The 14,725-nt window shown below is 40.8% G+C and overlaps 1 protein-coding gene across 10 annotated transcripts in view; it reads left to right on the top strand.

Annotated features, from left to right (window-relative positions):
• Positions 1 to 14,725, top strand: part of Zgrf1 (zinc finger GRF-type containing 1) — a 108,454-nt gene that overhangs the window by 21,177 nt on the left and 72,552 nt on the right. For 8 of the 10 annotated variants that reach the window (XM_029563856.1, XM_029563863.1, XM_029563859.1 and 5 more), the window contains 2 exons: positions 1,681 to 1,748; positions 6,077 to 6,262. In XM_029563856.1, the coding sequence (XP_029419716.1) occupies positions 1,681 to 1,748; positions 6,077 to 6,262 (254 nt within the window). The remainder of the gene's footprint in view (positions 1 to 1,680; positions 1,749 to 6,076; positions 6,263 to 14,725) is intronic. The other 2 variants (XM_029563861.1, XM_029563858.1) reach the window with 1 other exon arrangement.

Genomic DNA, 14,725 nt, shown 5'->3' with positions numbered 1-14,725 from the left:
TTATTATTTTTATTTTATGTGTATGAGTGTATTGCCTGTGTCATGCAATGCCACAGAGGTCAGAAGAGGGTATCAGATTCCCCTGGAACTGGAGTTAAGGATGGTTTGTAGCCACCATGTGGGTGCTGGGAATCAAACCTGGGCCTTCTACAAGAGCAGTCAGTGCTCTTGACCTCTGAGCCATCTCTCTATTCCCTGTTGAATGTGAAATAGCATTTTTTCTTTTAAGAAAAAAAATGTTTTCAGTGCTGTGGCTTGAACCCAGGGTCATACATGTGCCAGGCAAATGCTCTATTACTATGCTGTGTCCCCAACCTGGAAAAAACAATCCCAGTTTTAAATAGACATCATGTGAGGTGGTGTGCCTAGCCACCTTGCCCTCCTTTCCTTTCTGCTTGTCTGCCAGCTTTCTGTTTTGTATTGTTTGCTTTCTCTTTCTCTTGAACGCCTTTTTCGCGGTATAGCTGATCTTCAGGTCTCAAATGCTACTCCCAGGAGAGATCTGTAAATTACTCTGTATTGAGTTACCTTTCTATGTGACACTTTATCAATCTGAATTTGTCTGTCTGAATTATGTGTTTATTGTGTCTCCCTTTTGAAGGGGTTTTTAATTAGTCTTGTTCACTGCTATTTCACCAGTGTGGACACACTGCTTAAAAAGAAAAAACAAGATTCTTAAAACTATACTCAGATGGATTCAAGATAGGTTTAGAAATAACACGAGGTACTTTTTCTTTTCTCTGGTTACATATATGTCCTAGTTTGCTTTCTGTTGCTGTGATAAAACACTGATCAAAACCAACTTGAGGGAGGAAAGGGTTTATTTCGTCTTACAGGTTAAGTCCATCATCAGGGGAAGCCAGGGCAGGAGCCTAGAGGCAGGAACTGAAGCAGAGTCCATGGAGGAACCCTGCCTACTGACTCGCTCAGCTACCTTTCTTATACAGCTAGGTCCACCTACCTATGGATTTCACAATGGCTGGGCTCTCCTACATCAGTTAGCAATTAAGAAAATGCCTCAGCTGGGCATGGTGGCACACGCCTTTAATCCCAGCACTTGGGAGGCAGAGGCAGGCAGATCTTTCTGAGTTCGAGGCCAGCCTGGTCTACGTAGTTCCAGGACAGCTGGGGCTACAAGGAGACCCTGTCTCAAAAAAGCCAAAAAAAAAAAAGAAAGAAAAATGCCTCACAAGCATGGTCACAGGCTAATCTGATGGAGACAATTCCTCAGTTGAGGTTCCCTCTCCCCACGTGACTGGTTTATGTCAAGTTGACAAAAACCAACCACAGCACAGCCAGAGTGCAGCTGTGCAGTGGTTTCTTAGTTTTGTTCTCAGTAGTGGTCAGTGCTTTGTGTTTAGCATTTGTAATATAGATGATTAGCTATTAGCTTAGAATTTGTTATTTTTTTAAATTACAAAGAAAAATACAAGGTCACATCCCTACTAAGACATTGGCTTAGAATGTAACCAGTAAGAATTTCCATTCTAAATGTATTGAATTTTTGCCATAAAAATGTAGCAGCCTAAACAGAATAGTACTCTGAATCTTTATCACAGTCCCTGTTTCTTAAAATCTGTTTCATTCTCTGTTTCTGTTCATTTTAGAAGTAAATTTAAAGTACTTTTAGAAGTACTGTTATTCACAATAATGAATAAAGTTTTATTTTCTCCATTATAGGTAAGAAACCATTTGACACAGTTTCAGAAGCTATACCAAAGTGTCATCTACAACAGGATTTTGAACAGGTATATATGTACTTCTTTCTAAATTACTATATGTTCCTTGTATGAAATAATGGGTTGCATGTTGACATTTTCATATATGTATGGTATTTAAAAATTATTTTTGGTTTATTTTAGGTGTATTAGTGTTTTGCCTGCATGTATGTATATGTACCATGTGTGTTCAGTGCTTGTGGAGGCTAGAAGAGGGTGTCGGATTCCCAGGAACTGGAGTTATGGATGGTTGTTAGCTTTTATGTGGGTGCTGGGAACCAAACCCCAGTCTTCTGCAAGAGCAGCCAGTGCTCTTAACTGCTGAGCCATCTCTCCAGTTCCCTTATAGTTGATTTTGATAAGAATGTTCTGTAATTAGGACTGGAGAGATGGGTCAGTGTTTAAGAGCATGGGCTCTTCTTGCAGAGGATGGGGCTCCATTTCCAGCACCCATACGGCAGCTAACAACCATCTCTAACTCCAGTTCTAGGGGAATCCAATGCCCGCTTCTGACCACCACTGGCAGTATATGACACAGATGCATTGATCTACATGCAGGCAGTATACCCACATACACATTTAAAAAAAAAAGAAAAAAGAATGTTCTGTAATTTATATAAAAATTGTAACAATACAGAAGGGCCCAAACTGTCTTGGCTCACGACTCCCATCATCTCAGGAATTTTCTTCATTCTGTTCCTTGGCCAAAAGAAATGCATAAGAATTCTATTTGTTGAAGGCTAGCATTAAACTATAAGTATGATCTAATAACTTAGCATTTTATTTTCAGGTAAGCATAGCTAATGCAATATATGTCCATGTTGGGGTACTATACAATTTCTGAAGCCTCAGAGTAGATTAGAGAGCACCACTATTTTTTGTTACACATTGATTTTCTTATGACATTTGCTATTTGTCTTAGCAATTTCTAAAAACCCAGCTTTATAAAGATAAGATGCCAGCTGACTTCTTCCCTATACTGAGGAGGCAGAAGCAAGAGATTGCTGCAACCTTAAGACCTGCCTGATCTATATAGTGAGTTCCAGGCCAGCTCCAGGTGGAGCTATAGGGAGACCCTGTCTCAAAAAGACCAAAAAAAAAAAAAAAAAAAAAAACCCAAACAAACAAAAACCTCTCAAAACAATAAGACACATGATGTCATTAAAAGATACAGTGTTGGGCCTGGTGGTATGCTCCTTTAATCCTAGCATTTGGGAGGCAGAGGCAGGTGGATCTTTGTGAGTCTGAGGCCAACCTGGTTTACATAGCAAGTTCTAGGCCAGCTGGGTTATAGAGAGACCTTATGTCAAAAAGACAGATAAAAAAAAAAAAATACAGTGAGGTCAGATGTTGAAATTGAGTAAGTTTTTTTCATTCCCAACAGATAATCATGTGATACTGTGTTTCCTTAGATGAAGTTTACTAAGGCATTGTAGAGTACCTTTTTTTTTTTTTTTTTTTCAGTTTGGGAACCATGGTAGCATTTTAGAAATAATTACACTAATTAGGGTGAGTTGGAATTCTAGAATAAATCATCAAGGTTGGTGCTTCTCACTTGAGATTCTGTTAGCATTTTTGGAGTGACAGTTCTCATTATATTTTCTAGCAGACATGTTCAACAGAAAAGAAATGAAATGCTTCATTTGTCTTCATTTTACTCTACATTATTCTCCATGTTACTGGTCTATTTTAATCACTGACCTTCTTGCCTTCTTTGTTTCACAATTTAGTTTTTTACATCTATTTATTTATTATTTTGTCTGTATTTTTGTGAGCACATGTGTGGTAAATTGCACTTTTGGAGGTTCTGAGGACAGCTTGTGGGAGTCAGCTCTCTTCTACTATGTGGGTTCTGGAGATCAAAACCAGGTTGTGAAGTTTGGCATCAAGGACCCTTCTGTGTTGAACCATCTCTTTTCTTCCTTTGTCACTGTACAGTCCAAACCTTCTTGGATTACATGCATGTGCAGCTATATCCAGTTTCTTTTTTAATTTTCTATTTATTTATTTATTTATTTATTTATTTATTTATTTATTGATTGATTGGTTGGTTGGTTGTGTGTGTGTCACAGCCTTTGCGTAGGGGTCAGAGGACAGTTTTTGTGAATCTGTTCTTTCCTTCCACCAGGAGGTTTGGAGAACTCAGGTTGTCAGGCTTGTCAATTGCCTTTACCTGCTGAGCCCGCATCAATCCAGAAACTTTTCTTTCTTTCACTTCTCTTTGCTTTTCATTTTCCAAAAAAGGGCTCTCAACTGGTGTATATATAGCCTCAGCCTGCCCCAGTCGTTGTAGGCGCTGCTTAGAGAAGCCATCTCTCACATCACAGTCTTTGTAGGCGCTGCCTAGAGAAGCCATCTCCCACTTTCCAGAGTGGCTCGGGTTTCTCCTCTCAGAAAACCGTGTTCCCTTGTCCTGAACCCATGCTTCAGCTTAGGTTAAAATTCACTCATGTGATTAGATAGGGTCTCCCTGTAGCTCCAGCTGACCTGGAACTCATTATGTAGACCAGGCTGGCCTCAAACTCACTAGTTTCAGTTGAAAGAGTGCTGGGATTAAAGGCGTGCACCACCACCCCTGGCTCTAGCCTGGTTTTAAGAACAAGAGAAGCTCTTTAATGACACCCCCCCCCTCCGCAAGACAGGGTCTCAATATGCAGCCTTGACTTCCTTAGAACTTGCTTTGTAGACCAGCCTGACCTCAAATTCACAGAGATCTACCTGTCTGTGCTGAACAAGATGAATATTTTTATAACCTTTACTAAGTGGTCTACTCCTCCATGACTATTTCAACTGAATATATAGAAATATATAGCTCAAGTACTACTTATTCCACATCAAAACTTGGCAGAGAACAGCATGTAAATGACTTTGTGTGTAAATGACTGTTCCTAAAACCCCGGCTCTACCATTGGAAGAGCGGTACATGACAGCATAAAAGACAAGGCATTTATTTCTGTGTGTGGAGTAGATATTCCCATCAAATAAAGAAGAAGTATAAAATGCTTAACAGTCAAGTTTTGCTTTTGTTGACCTTGCATATTTTTAAATTCAGAAGCATAATTCCAGGCTGGGGTTGTAGTTGAGTAACAGAGAACCTGCCTCTCATGTAAGAGTCGCCAGATTCTGTCACCAGCCCCCCAAATTGTTTTTCAACAAAAGTTCTATGTGAAAACAGGTTTGCTTTTCCTTTCAAATGAGATTTAGAATGTTTATTCTTGAAAAATAGTAGATTCAGGTGATACATCATTGTCCTTTAGTTAACTCATCCATCAGAAATCCTTTAAGGACATTCCTTTGCCTGTTAGCCATCTTATTTTCCCATGTCCTGGGTAGCCTTCGTAAACCCTGTGTGGAGTAAAACTGCTAAAACCCTCAAGGGGGCAGCAGAGAAAGCCATTTGAAGACTGAAGCAGACCACAGGGAGGGAATGAAAAAAATCTTTTTGAGGGAATAAATTTGCCTTGGAATCATACTTTTAAGACTTTGGTCTAGAAGCAGGAAGATGCAGATACATGGGGATGCACAGAACCCTCTATCCATCTGGGTAGTTAATCCTGATAGCCTACAGAACCTTCAAGCAAAGCAAAGTGCATCTTTATTCCTTCTCTTTCTTTACTTTCTATGATTGTCTGCTTACTGGTTGCTTTCTGTATGCCAGATAGTGCATTAAATATGGTGATACACAAAATGATGGTCTTTGCCTTGAAGAGGCGTATAAGAAAAACATCAGGATGCATTCTGTTTTATATAAAGTGTGTGTGTGTGTGTGTGTGTGTATGAGAGAGAGAGAGAGAGAGAGAGAGAGAGAGAGAGAGATTTAGTAGAAGCATAGCAAAAGAACAACTGAATATTCAGGCCTAGTCATTATCACTGTCCTCATCCTTATAAGTCATACTTATTAATGTTCAATTTGAATATAGATAAATAGATAATATTTAAAAAAAAATATTTAATGTGAATGAATGTTTTGTCTTTACATGTGTTGCGCAGTGCCAGAGGCCAGAAGAGAGAGTATTAGATCCCCTGGAACTGGAGTTTTAGATGGTTGCTCACCGCCATGTGGATGCTGGGAACTGAACCCGGGTCCTCTGGAAGAGCAGTCGGTGCTCTTAACCACTGAGCCATCTCTCCAGCCCAAACTGATGCTCTTTAATTTGCCCTTAAATATGTTTTAGGATTTCCTGGTTTTCAGCATTAGTCCTCCAATATCTTCATTAAGTAATATTAGTAAATACTTAATAAAAGGTTGAATTATCTATTATTTTCTTTGCATGTACATTATGAATATATATGTCACTACATTATGAATATACATGTCAATACATGTATACTTATGTAATTTTATTTTAATAATTTAGCCTGTTGAGTTTCAAGGACATCAAGTGAAAGGATCAGCTACTAGTGGTTTCACGGTCAGAGGACACAGCTCACAGCTAGGATGCAGTCAGTTTCCAGATAGTGTTGAATATGAAAACTTCATGACAGATACTTGTGTTTTGACACCAGACTTGCCTAGCATTTGTATGCAGAATGACTTCTTGCGGGTAAAAACTACTTTTTTCTTATTTTTTTGATTTTGTGGGTTTGTGCATGTGAGTGCAGGTGCCCTCAGAGGCTAGAGGTATGGGATCCCTGAGGCAGTTGTGAGCTGTCCAATGTGGGTTCTGTGAACTGAATCAGGTCCTCTGAAGAATATTATGTGCTCTTAGACTCAGTCGAGCCATCTCTCCAGCCCTAAATATATATTTTTAAAAATTATTTTGTATCTGAGTGCTTTGCCTGTATATATTTAAGTACACCATGCATGCGATGCCCACAAATGCCAATAGAAGGCATTGGTTGTTAGTCCCCGTGTGGGTGTGGGGAAACTGAACCTGGGTCCTCTGGAAGAGCAGTCAGTGCTCTTAACTGCTGAGCCATGTCACTAGCAGTCCCATTCTTCCCCTCAACCCCCCATTTTTTTTTCTTTTTTTGAGACAAGATCTCACTATGTAGTCCTGGCCTGCCTCTGCTTCCCAAGTGCTAGGATTGAGGTGTGCACCACCACACCTGACTTTGCAGGTCAAAAGTTTTTTTATAGTTTCATTTAACCAAATCATTTTAAATCTTAGTTCAGGAATTAAAGAGTAAATTGTCAAGAACCAGAATAGCTCAAATCGGACTACATGAAGCACAAATGTTTTATTAGATTTCCAATTTGTTGGCATATAGTTAGTTCTTTTTAACACTCCATTTAAATTATCCTCCTTTCAGCAAAACCAATGTTTTTGTTTTTTGGTTTGTTTTTCTTCCATGTTGCCATGTCTATACTCTTCCCCAGTTTTCATAATATTGTACTTTGTGGTTAACATTGTTCAAATTATTGAAATTAAAACTTGCTAGATGTAATGGCTCTTACCTATAATCCCAGCCCTTGGGAAACTGAGGCACGAAGATCATTGTAAATTTGACGCCAGCCTGGATACATAATGACTTTTCAACAGATCAAAGGGGAATAAAAGAGGACAAAAGAAAGGAAAAAAAGGAAGAAATTTGTGAGCTTCTGTTTATTTGTTATATTTGAAATTATTTCCAGATGTCAGTTATGGTCATGAGGTTATACAGATCTGAGTTTGACCTACCAAGATAGATGGGTGGGTACTTTGAATAAATATGACAAATTGCTAACATACAGCATTCTCTGAACCTTAAGATATACTCTGTATTTCATCAAATTACATTATATGAGAAGCACTTATTTTGTTAAACATTTTTCACACTCACTTAGAAAAAGTGATTTTTTTTTTTTTTTTGGTCTTTTTGAGACAGGGTCTCCCTGTAGCCCCAGCTGTCCTGGAACTCACTATGTAGACCAGGCTGGCTCTGAACTCGCAGAGATCCACCTGCCTCTGCCTCCTGAGTGCTGGGACTAAAGGCGTGCACCACCATGCCTGGCGATTAAATTTATTTTGTAGCCTGAAGTTTTCTCCTTTTTCTCTGTTTAAAATTATATCAAATAATTCTGTTACATTGTTACTTGATATGTACATTGTGTTACTGTACATAAAGTCTGACTTTAAAAAAATGTGAAGTCACAAAATTTGCAGGAAAATGGTTGGACCTAGCATGTATGCTATTAAGCAAGGCTACCCAGTCTCAGAGAGGAAAAAAAATTCCATCCAAAATGCATGTTCTCCCTCACATATGGATCCTAGCCTATAATGTGTATACACACACACACACACACACATATGTGCAAACAGTGCATGTGTGGGTATACTTTAACATTTAGAAAGGAGAACAAAAAGATATATTTAGAAAGGATAATTAAAGGGTAATTTTTTCCTTATCTTTTTATCGATTTTTTTTTTGTGTGTATTTCATGCACAATATCTCAATCTTAATCATCTTTAAACTCCCGTCCTCACTGGCACCCTCCTATATCTCCCCCCACCACTGGAACCATATACTCTGTCATCAGTGTTAAGGCCCACTGTGTCAAGTCAGTGTCTCTAGACATTCCCCAGTGTAAGTCCATCCACTGAGGTCTAGTCATCCTATCTAAATTCCCTTGTTTTAGGAAGATCAGCTCTTCAATCAGCTGAGATTGGGGTCTGCTGTTCATTTCCGCAGTTCCATGCTGGGATTTTGTCTATGTAAAAACTTTGCTGAGTTTACATGTGACTAGTATATGCTGACACCATTGCCATAGAATCATATGAGCAGAGTACCAGGAGCTTGTAGGACTATTTCCATATAGTCATGCACCTCCTGTCTGGCTCTTAAAAATCTTTCTGCCCCCTCTTCCACAATGGTCCCTGAGCCCTGGGTGGGTGAAGTTTAATATAGGAGTTCAATCCAAGGACCAGCTCTCTGCAGATTTTTGATCTCTACATTTTGGCCATTTGTGACCTTTTGTGTTCCTGGCCCTCTGTTGTATGAGGGAGCTTCATTAATAAGAACTGAGAGATTTCATTAGTGTTCTCTTCTTTACCCCTGTTCTATGTTCCATGAGCCTTAGATATAGAGGTTGCATTGTAGATGTGTTGCTTTAGACAATGACTCTGTGTGACTAGTTGTGGTACTTGGTAATAGTCTCCAACTGGTGCAAAATGAGTTTCTTAAATGAGTGGTGACTGGGATATTTGTAAATATATGGATACATATTTTGGACATAGTAAGAAACTACATTAGTCTTTGGGGTTTTCTCTAAGATCTGTGACCACTCCAGCCATGTGTATTAGGTTATGTTTATAGTACTGCACTTAAGTTTCTTCCCATTGAGTGGGCTTTTAGTCCAATTAGGTAGCTGTTGATTGCCCCTGTGATAAACGTGCCACTACTGCACTAATGTCATATGCTGTGTTGGCCATTGATGTGGTTATTTGGTCTTGAAGCTGGTGTTGGACCATCGATTGATGTTTTCCCTTGGCACCATCATAGTGCTCTCCAAAGATATGAGAGCTAGCCTTCAGGGGAAGTGGTTTCAGGTCAGCTCCAGCTCTATTGCTTCAAATCCTGTGTCCGAAGAATGTTCTGTCTTCAGCCATAGGGTCTGACCTTCAAGTTCTGGGAGGCCATCAAGGGCTGTGGCAATAGCCTGAGTAATTCTGGGAGTCCCTTAGGCCACCCTAGCCAACAACTCAAAGGAGGGTATCTCCTATTTGGCACTGTTTCTTGTTGTGTAGCCTTTAGCTATACACATGGACTCATGTAGAGATACTGTATGTGTAATCTGTCATTAGGTTGTTGGACTAATATGATTCCTTTTTCTTTTTTTTTTTTTTTTTCAATGATCTAGGTATTATTATCTCTCCTCTCTCTCTTCCCCTGTCTCTAACCCTTCCACCATGATTTCCCCATTTAAAGTGTCCTCATTTCTCCCTTGATAATACCGGTCTCCTATGGTCCCACCTCTCTTGAGCTCCTCCTTTTCCTTTATCCCCAAGGTTCCTTGCATAACCCTCCCCTCTCCCATTTAAATAGCCCCATTTTATCCATTTCTCCCTTAGTAACACCTGTCTCCTGCTGTCCTTCTCTCAGGTTCTATTCAATACCCCATGGAACTTTCTCCAAAATCAGCCACATACTGGGACACAGTTCTTGTATTGTTCAGAATTATTTTGACTGTTCTATTTTTATATGTAAGAGCATTTTGCTCTCCTTTTGAGAAGCTTTTATTTAGGAAGGTTAGTGTTGGAATTTCATACAGAGTTCACATAAGTGCTCAGGCAATACAAAACATATAGGCATTTTTCCCATTATTATAGTAAGAAAACAGTACAGCACATGAAAGGCCAGGTCACATCAAAGGAGGTCTCCTTTGATGCATACACAAATAGGGTTAGGGACTTGACAGCCTGTTCCTAGCATCCCAGAAATAGGTATCTTATCAGTCCCAGCATCCTGGGAACAGACATCCTCTCCTTCAAACCTCTGCATCAGCAACACCCGAAGAAGTCTGCTAACTCAGTGAGCCAAGTGCCAGAAGTCTGTTCTCTTAGTCAACAGAGTGCTCTTGTCCTTAAGTGACAAGGGAGGCAGCAGCATGTCTCTCTTTCTTTGTAAACTGATTGATAGTAAGCATATGTTTTAAATTTATTAGTAAAATGGGATACTTAGCTTAAAAAACATTTTTACTAAGCAAGGGATAATGAATAATAACAAAAGAATAGTCCTAAGAATGGGTAAAGTCAGGAAAACCAGTCAGACCAGGCCCAGGCTTTGCCTTCATGAATATTAATTGTTAAAATTTGGTTTATTTGTTGTTGAATAATATTAGAATTGTTGGTGATATTAAACCAATACATTTCAGGAAATGGTTTACAACCTAAATGATGTATTAGTAACAGGAAATCAATAGTTGCTTGATTGTATGGTGTCTTAGTTTGTTTCTCCATTGCTGTGACAAAATACTCTGATCAATAACCAACTTGGGGAGGAAAGAGTTTATCTTACATCTCCTGGGTCACAGTTCATCAGTGAGCCCAAGGTAGGAACTCAGGGCAGGAACCTGGAAGCAGGAGCTGGAGCACAGGTCATGGAGGATCACTGCTTACTGGCTTGGTCCCCTGGCCCCTGCTCAGCCTGCTTTCTTATGCAACAGAGGCCCACCTGCCCAGGGGTGGAACCACCCACAGTGGTCTGGGCCTTCTCACATCACACAACAATCAAGAAGATGCCCCACAGACATGGCCACAGGCCATTCCAATGGAGGCAGTTCCCCAGTTGAGGCTCCCTCAGCCCAGGTGTGTCAAGTTAACACTAAAGCTATCCAGCACATATGGGATCATGGTGGTGTTGGAAATATACCAGTCAGCTAAAAAGCAAGTAAAGTGAGTGCTGGCATAAGTGGGATCCTTATTTTTTTAATACTATGAGGAAGGCCTAACATAGTGAAAGTGGTAAGTGTATGAGTAATGACGTGATTGGTCTTTTGCTCTGCTTGAGCAGTTGTCCAAGTAAATCCAGAAACTGTATCAACAGTAACATGAATATAAACGTTTGAAAGTTGGAGCGTGCATTTCATCCTGTGGTCACCAGCTGTGGCTGCTCTCCTCCGGCTATGGTTGCTCTTCTGCTCTCTCAGTTCCTCTGATCAGTCATCCAGTCCGGACCCCAGGGCTGGTGAGGAGTCTGCACCAGCGTTGCTGCATTCCGACGCAGGAGACCAGGTTCAGTGACACAGATCTGCTTTATTGTAGGAAAGTCCAGGCTTATATAGGGGTAACAGTCCAATCATAACACAGCATATGGGATCCCTTGTTAGCATGGCAGACTAGTATCCTATTACAATCTAGCGGGCGAGATACCCTATTAGCATGATAAGTTTCAGTTTCTCTGAGTTTCAGATTCCTGTAAACCATGTGACTTACATAGTTTTCTCTCTGATAAGAAACAGGAAGCACTGCATTCCAGCATGATAGGTATGTAAGGCGAAAGGCAAAATCAGTCACAAGTTTTTCCACAGCATCATCCATCTGTTAAATTTTACTAGGTTGAAGACCTTGTGAGCTTGCTCCTCCTGAAAATGAAGGGGTATGTGCTGTAAGAAGGGCATGAGATAATGATATCTTGTGTCTTTCACAGTGTTAAAGAAAATGTATGGCATAGGAAGAATGTGGGAGCTTGCATTAAATCATGCCAGTGTCGAGTCTCTTTCATAGTCATAAGGGACTCAGCCTGTTAATTTTTTTGTGATAGTGGTCCTGGCAAACCTGAATGAGAACAAATGTGAGTGACATATATTGGGTGTCTCTGTTGTCTCATTAAAGTTCATACCTGTAAGGAAAGTTGAGAGATAGGGCTACTTTTATTTTAGAGAATGGTGGCAGTTTCTAATAATGGTAGAGGTGTAGCAGCATATTAATCAAAGAAGTTATCAGGAGACAGTGAACAATTGATTTTGTTGTGTAGACTTAGAGAATGTGTGTAACGTTTTTATCTTAGGCCCTGTATAGCATGTATAAGTGTTATGCCTGCATGTAGTTAAGTGCACTTGTGTTGTGAAATATGTAGGCATGGCAGTGATTGGAGTATTTTGGAATATTTTTGGAATTTATCCAATTTGTAAAGTGTGAAAATGAAAATAATTTGTTTTGGGGATAATGGCAAGTAAAAACATTTAGAAAATTAGAGTAATATATTAGAAAATTTAAACTAGTATATAATTTTTAATTTGATTTTTGTTATTTTAAAAACATTATGTTACTAGGAAGATATAGGTAAGGATTACTAATTAGTTTTTGTGATTAAAGAAATCAGATTTCTTTTTTAAGCAAGGCATGGTGGTACGTGCCATTAATCCCAGCGCTTGGGAGGCAGAGGCAGGTTGATCTCTGTGAATTCAAGGCCAGCCTGGTCTACATAGCAAGTTCCAAGACAGTTGGGGTTTTGGGGAGACCCTGTTCCAAAAAGACCAAAAAAAAAAAAAAGTTTTTTTTTTTAACTTGGACTTGTGAATTGTTTAATTATATTTTATTAATACAAATACTGAGGAAGGGCTGGAGAGATGGCTCAGCGGTTAAGAACTCTGCTTGTTCTTGCAGAAGACCTGGGTTTGAATCCCAGCACCCACATGGCAGCTAACAACTGTCCATAACTCCCAATTCCAGGGGATTCAACAGCCTCTTCTGCCCTCCTTTGGCATTGCACGACACAAGTGCACTTAACTACATGCAGGCATAACACTTATACATGCTTGGTGCCCAGACACCGGGGCAACCACCACTGCTTCCTGATCTTTTGCATCCAGACCAACCCAATTCCTTCTCGGGTCCCCAGGAGCATTCTGGGCCAGGGCACGCCCTCACCTCCCTCTGCTACTCTGGCCTGGCATAACCTGAAGGCCTCTCTCCCAGGTGAGTCAGACACTCGTCCCCTTCACTCGCCCAGCCTCATTTACCATCCCATCTCCCCCGCCCATCTCTCCTCCTAGCCGGGGACCTGTCGCATTCCTTGTCTTGGTGCCCCAGGCACCAGGGAAACCACCACTGCTTCCTGATCCTTGCATCCAGACCAACCCAATTCCTTTTCGGGTCCCCAGGAGCCCTCTGAGACTGGCCCTCCCTCAACTCCCTCTGCATCGCTGGTCTGCACAACACCCAGCCTCTCTCCCCGGAGCCCTTGGGGTCTGGTCCCACCCTCACTTCCATCTGCTTCCCTGGGCTGCACAACCCGCCAGCATCTATCATGGATGCCGGGGCTGACATTTCCTCTTCCTGATCCTTTGCATTCAGACAAACCTAGTTCCTCAGTGCAGTCCCCAGGAGCCGTTGGGGCCTCTTCCCGCCCCCATATCCCTTGGCATCTCTGAGTGGCATGGCCACCAGCTGCCCTAGACCAGCATCTTTCCTGGGCCCTGCTCCCAGGCCAGTCTAACCCCCAAATTCCTGAGGTCAAAATCTTTTCTGGAGGGATCCAGACCTTAGGAGAAAGCCTGAGAGCATCTGATCCTCTGACTTGGGCCTCTGTGGGAACTCCTGAAAACCAACGAAATCTAGCCACTCTAATATAAAACAAAAGAGAGAACTGGAAGCTTAAAGGAACCAGCTTTTCATGCCCCAAAAGTAAACCACAAAGACACTTAAAGTTTACAAAAAGAAGCAGACCTAAATTTGAAGGCTTGAGTCTCACACAAGAATCAGAAACTACAGAAGAAATTCACATGTCAAAAAATAACATGAAAAACCAAAATAACATATACCCATTATAAACATAAAAGAATTCTGTGAATTTAAAGAACACACAAAGAAATCAAAGAACTGAAGGAAGATAAGGATAAACTTCTGAATGAATTCAGAAAAGAGTTAGAAATGTTGAAGAATACTCAGGCAGAAATGAAGAAGGAAGTTGTGCTGGATAGCTTTAGTGTCAACTTGACACACCTGGGTTGAAGGAGCCTCAATTGGGGAATTTCCTCTATTGGATTGGCCTGTGGCCATGGCTAAGGAGCATCTTCTTGATGAGTGATATGGGAGGGCCCAGCCCACTGTGGGTGGTGCCACCCCTGGGTAGGTGGGCCTCTGTTGCATAAGAAAGCAGGCTAGCAGGGGCCAGGGGAGCAAGCCAGTAAGCAGTGTTCCTCTGTGGCCTGTGCTCCAGCTCCTGCCTCCAGGTTCCTGACCTGAGCCCCTACCTTGGGCTCCTGGATGAACTGTGACCCAGGATATGTAAGCTAAATAAAGCCTTTCCTCCCCAAGTTGGTAGTGGTCAAAGTTTTTTGTCGCAGCAATGAAGAAACAAACCAGAACAGAAGTGAGACACTCAGTAAACCAGTTAGAAACAACAGGAGAAAGCCTCAGCAATAGGATGAATGAAATGGAAAACAGTATCAAGACTGGAAGATAAAGTGGACAAACTAGACCACTCAAGCAAAGATTATGAAAAATTTAAGAAATCACAAGAATGGAATATGCAGGAATTGTATGACACCATAAAAAGACCAAACTTATGAATCATAGGCATACAGGAAGGAGAAGAATCCCAAGATAATGGCATGGACCAGATTTTCAACAGAATTGTGGAAG

This window comes from Nannospalax galili, unplaced genomic scaffold (genome assembly GCF_000622305.1).
Source record: "Nannospalax galili isolate Female #2095 unplaced genomic scaffold, S.galili_v1.0 scaffold216, whole genome shotgun sequence".
Lineage (NCBI taxonomy): Eukaryota > Metazoa > Chordata > Mammalia > Rodentia > Spalacidae > Nannospalax > Nannospalax galili.
This window is presented reverse-complemented; position numbering and strand designations above follow the sequence as displayed.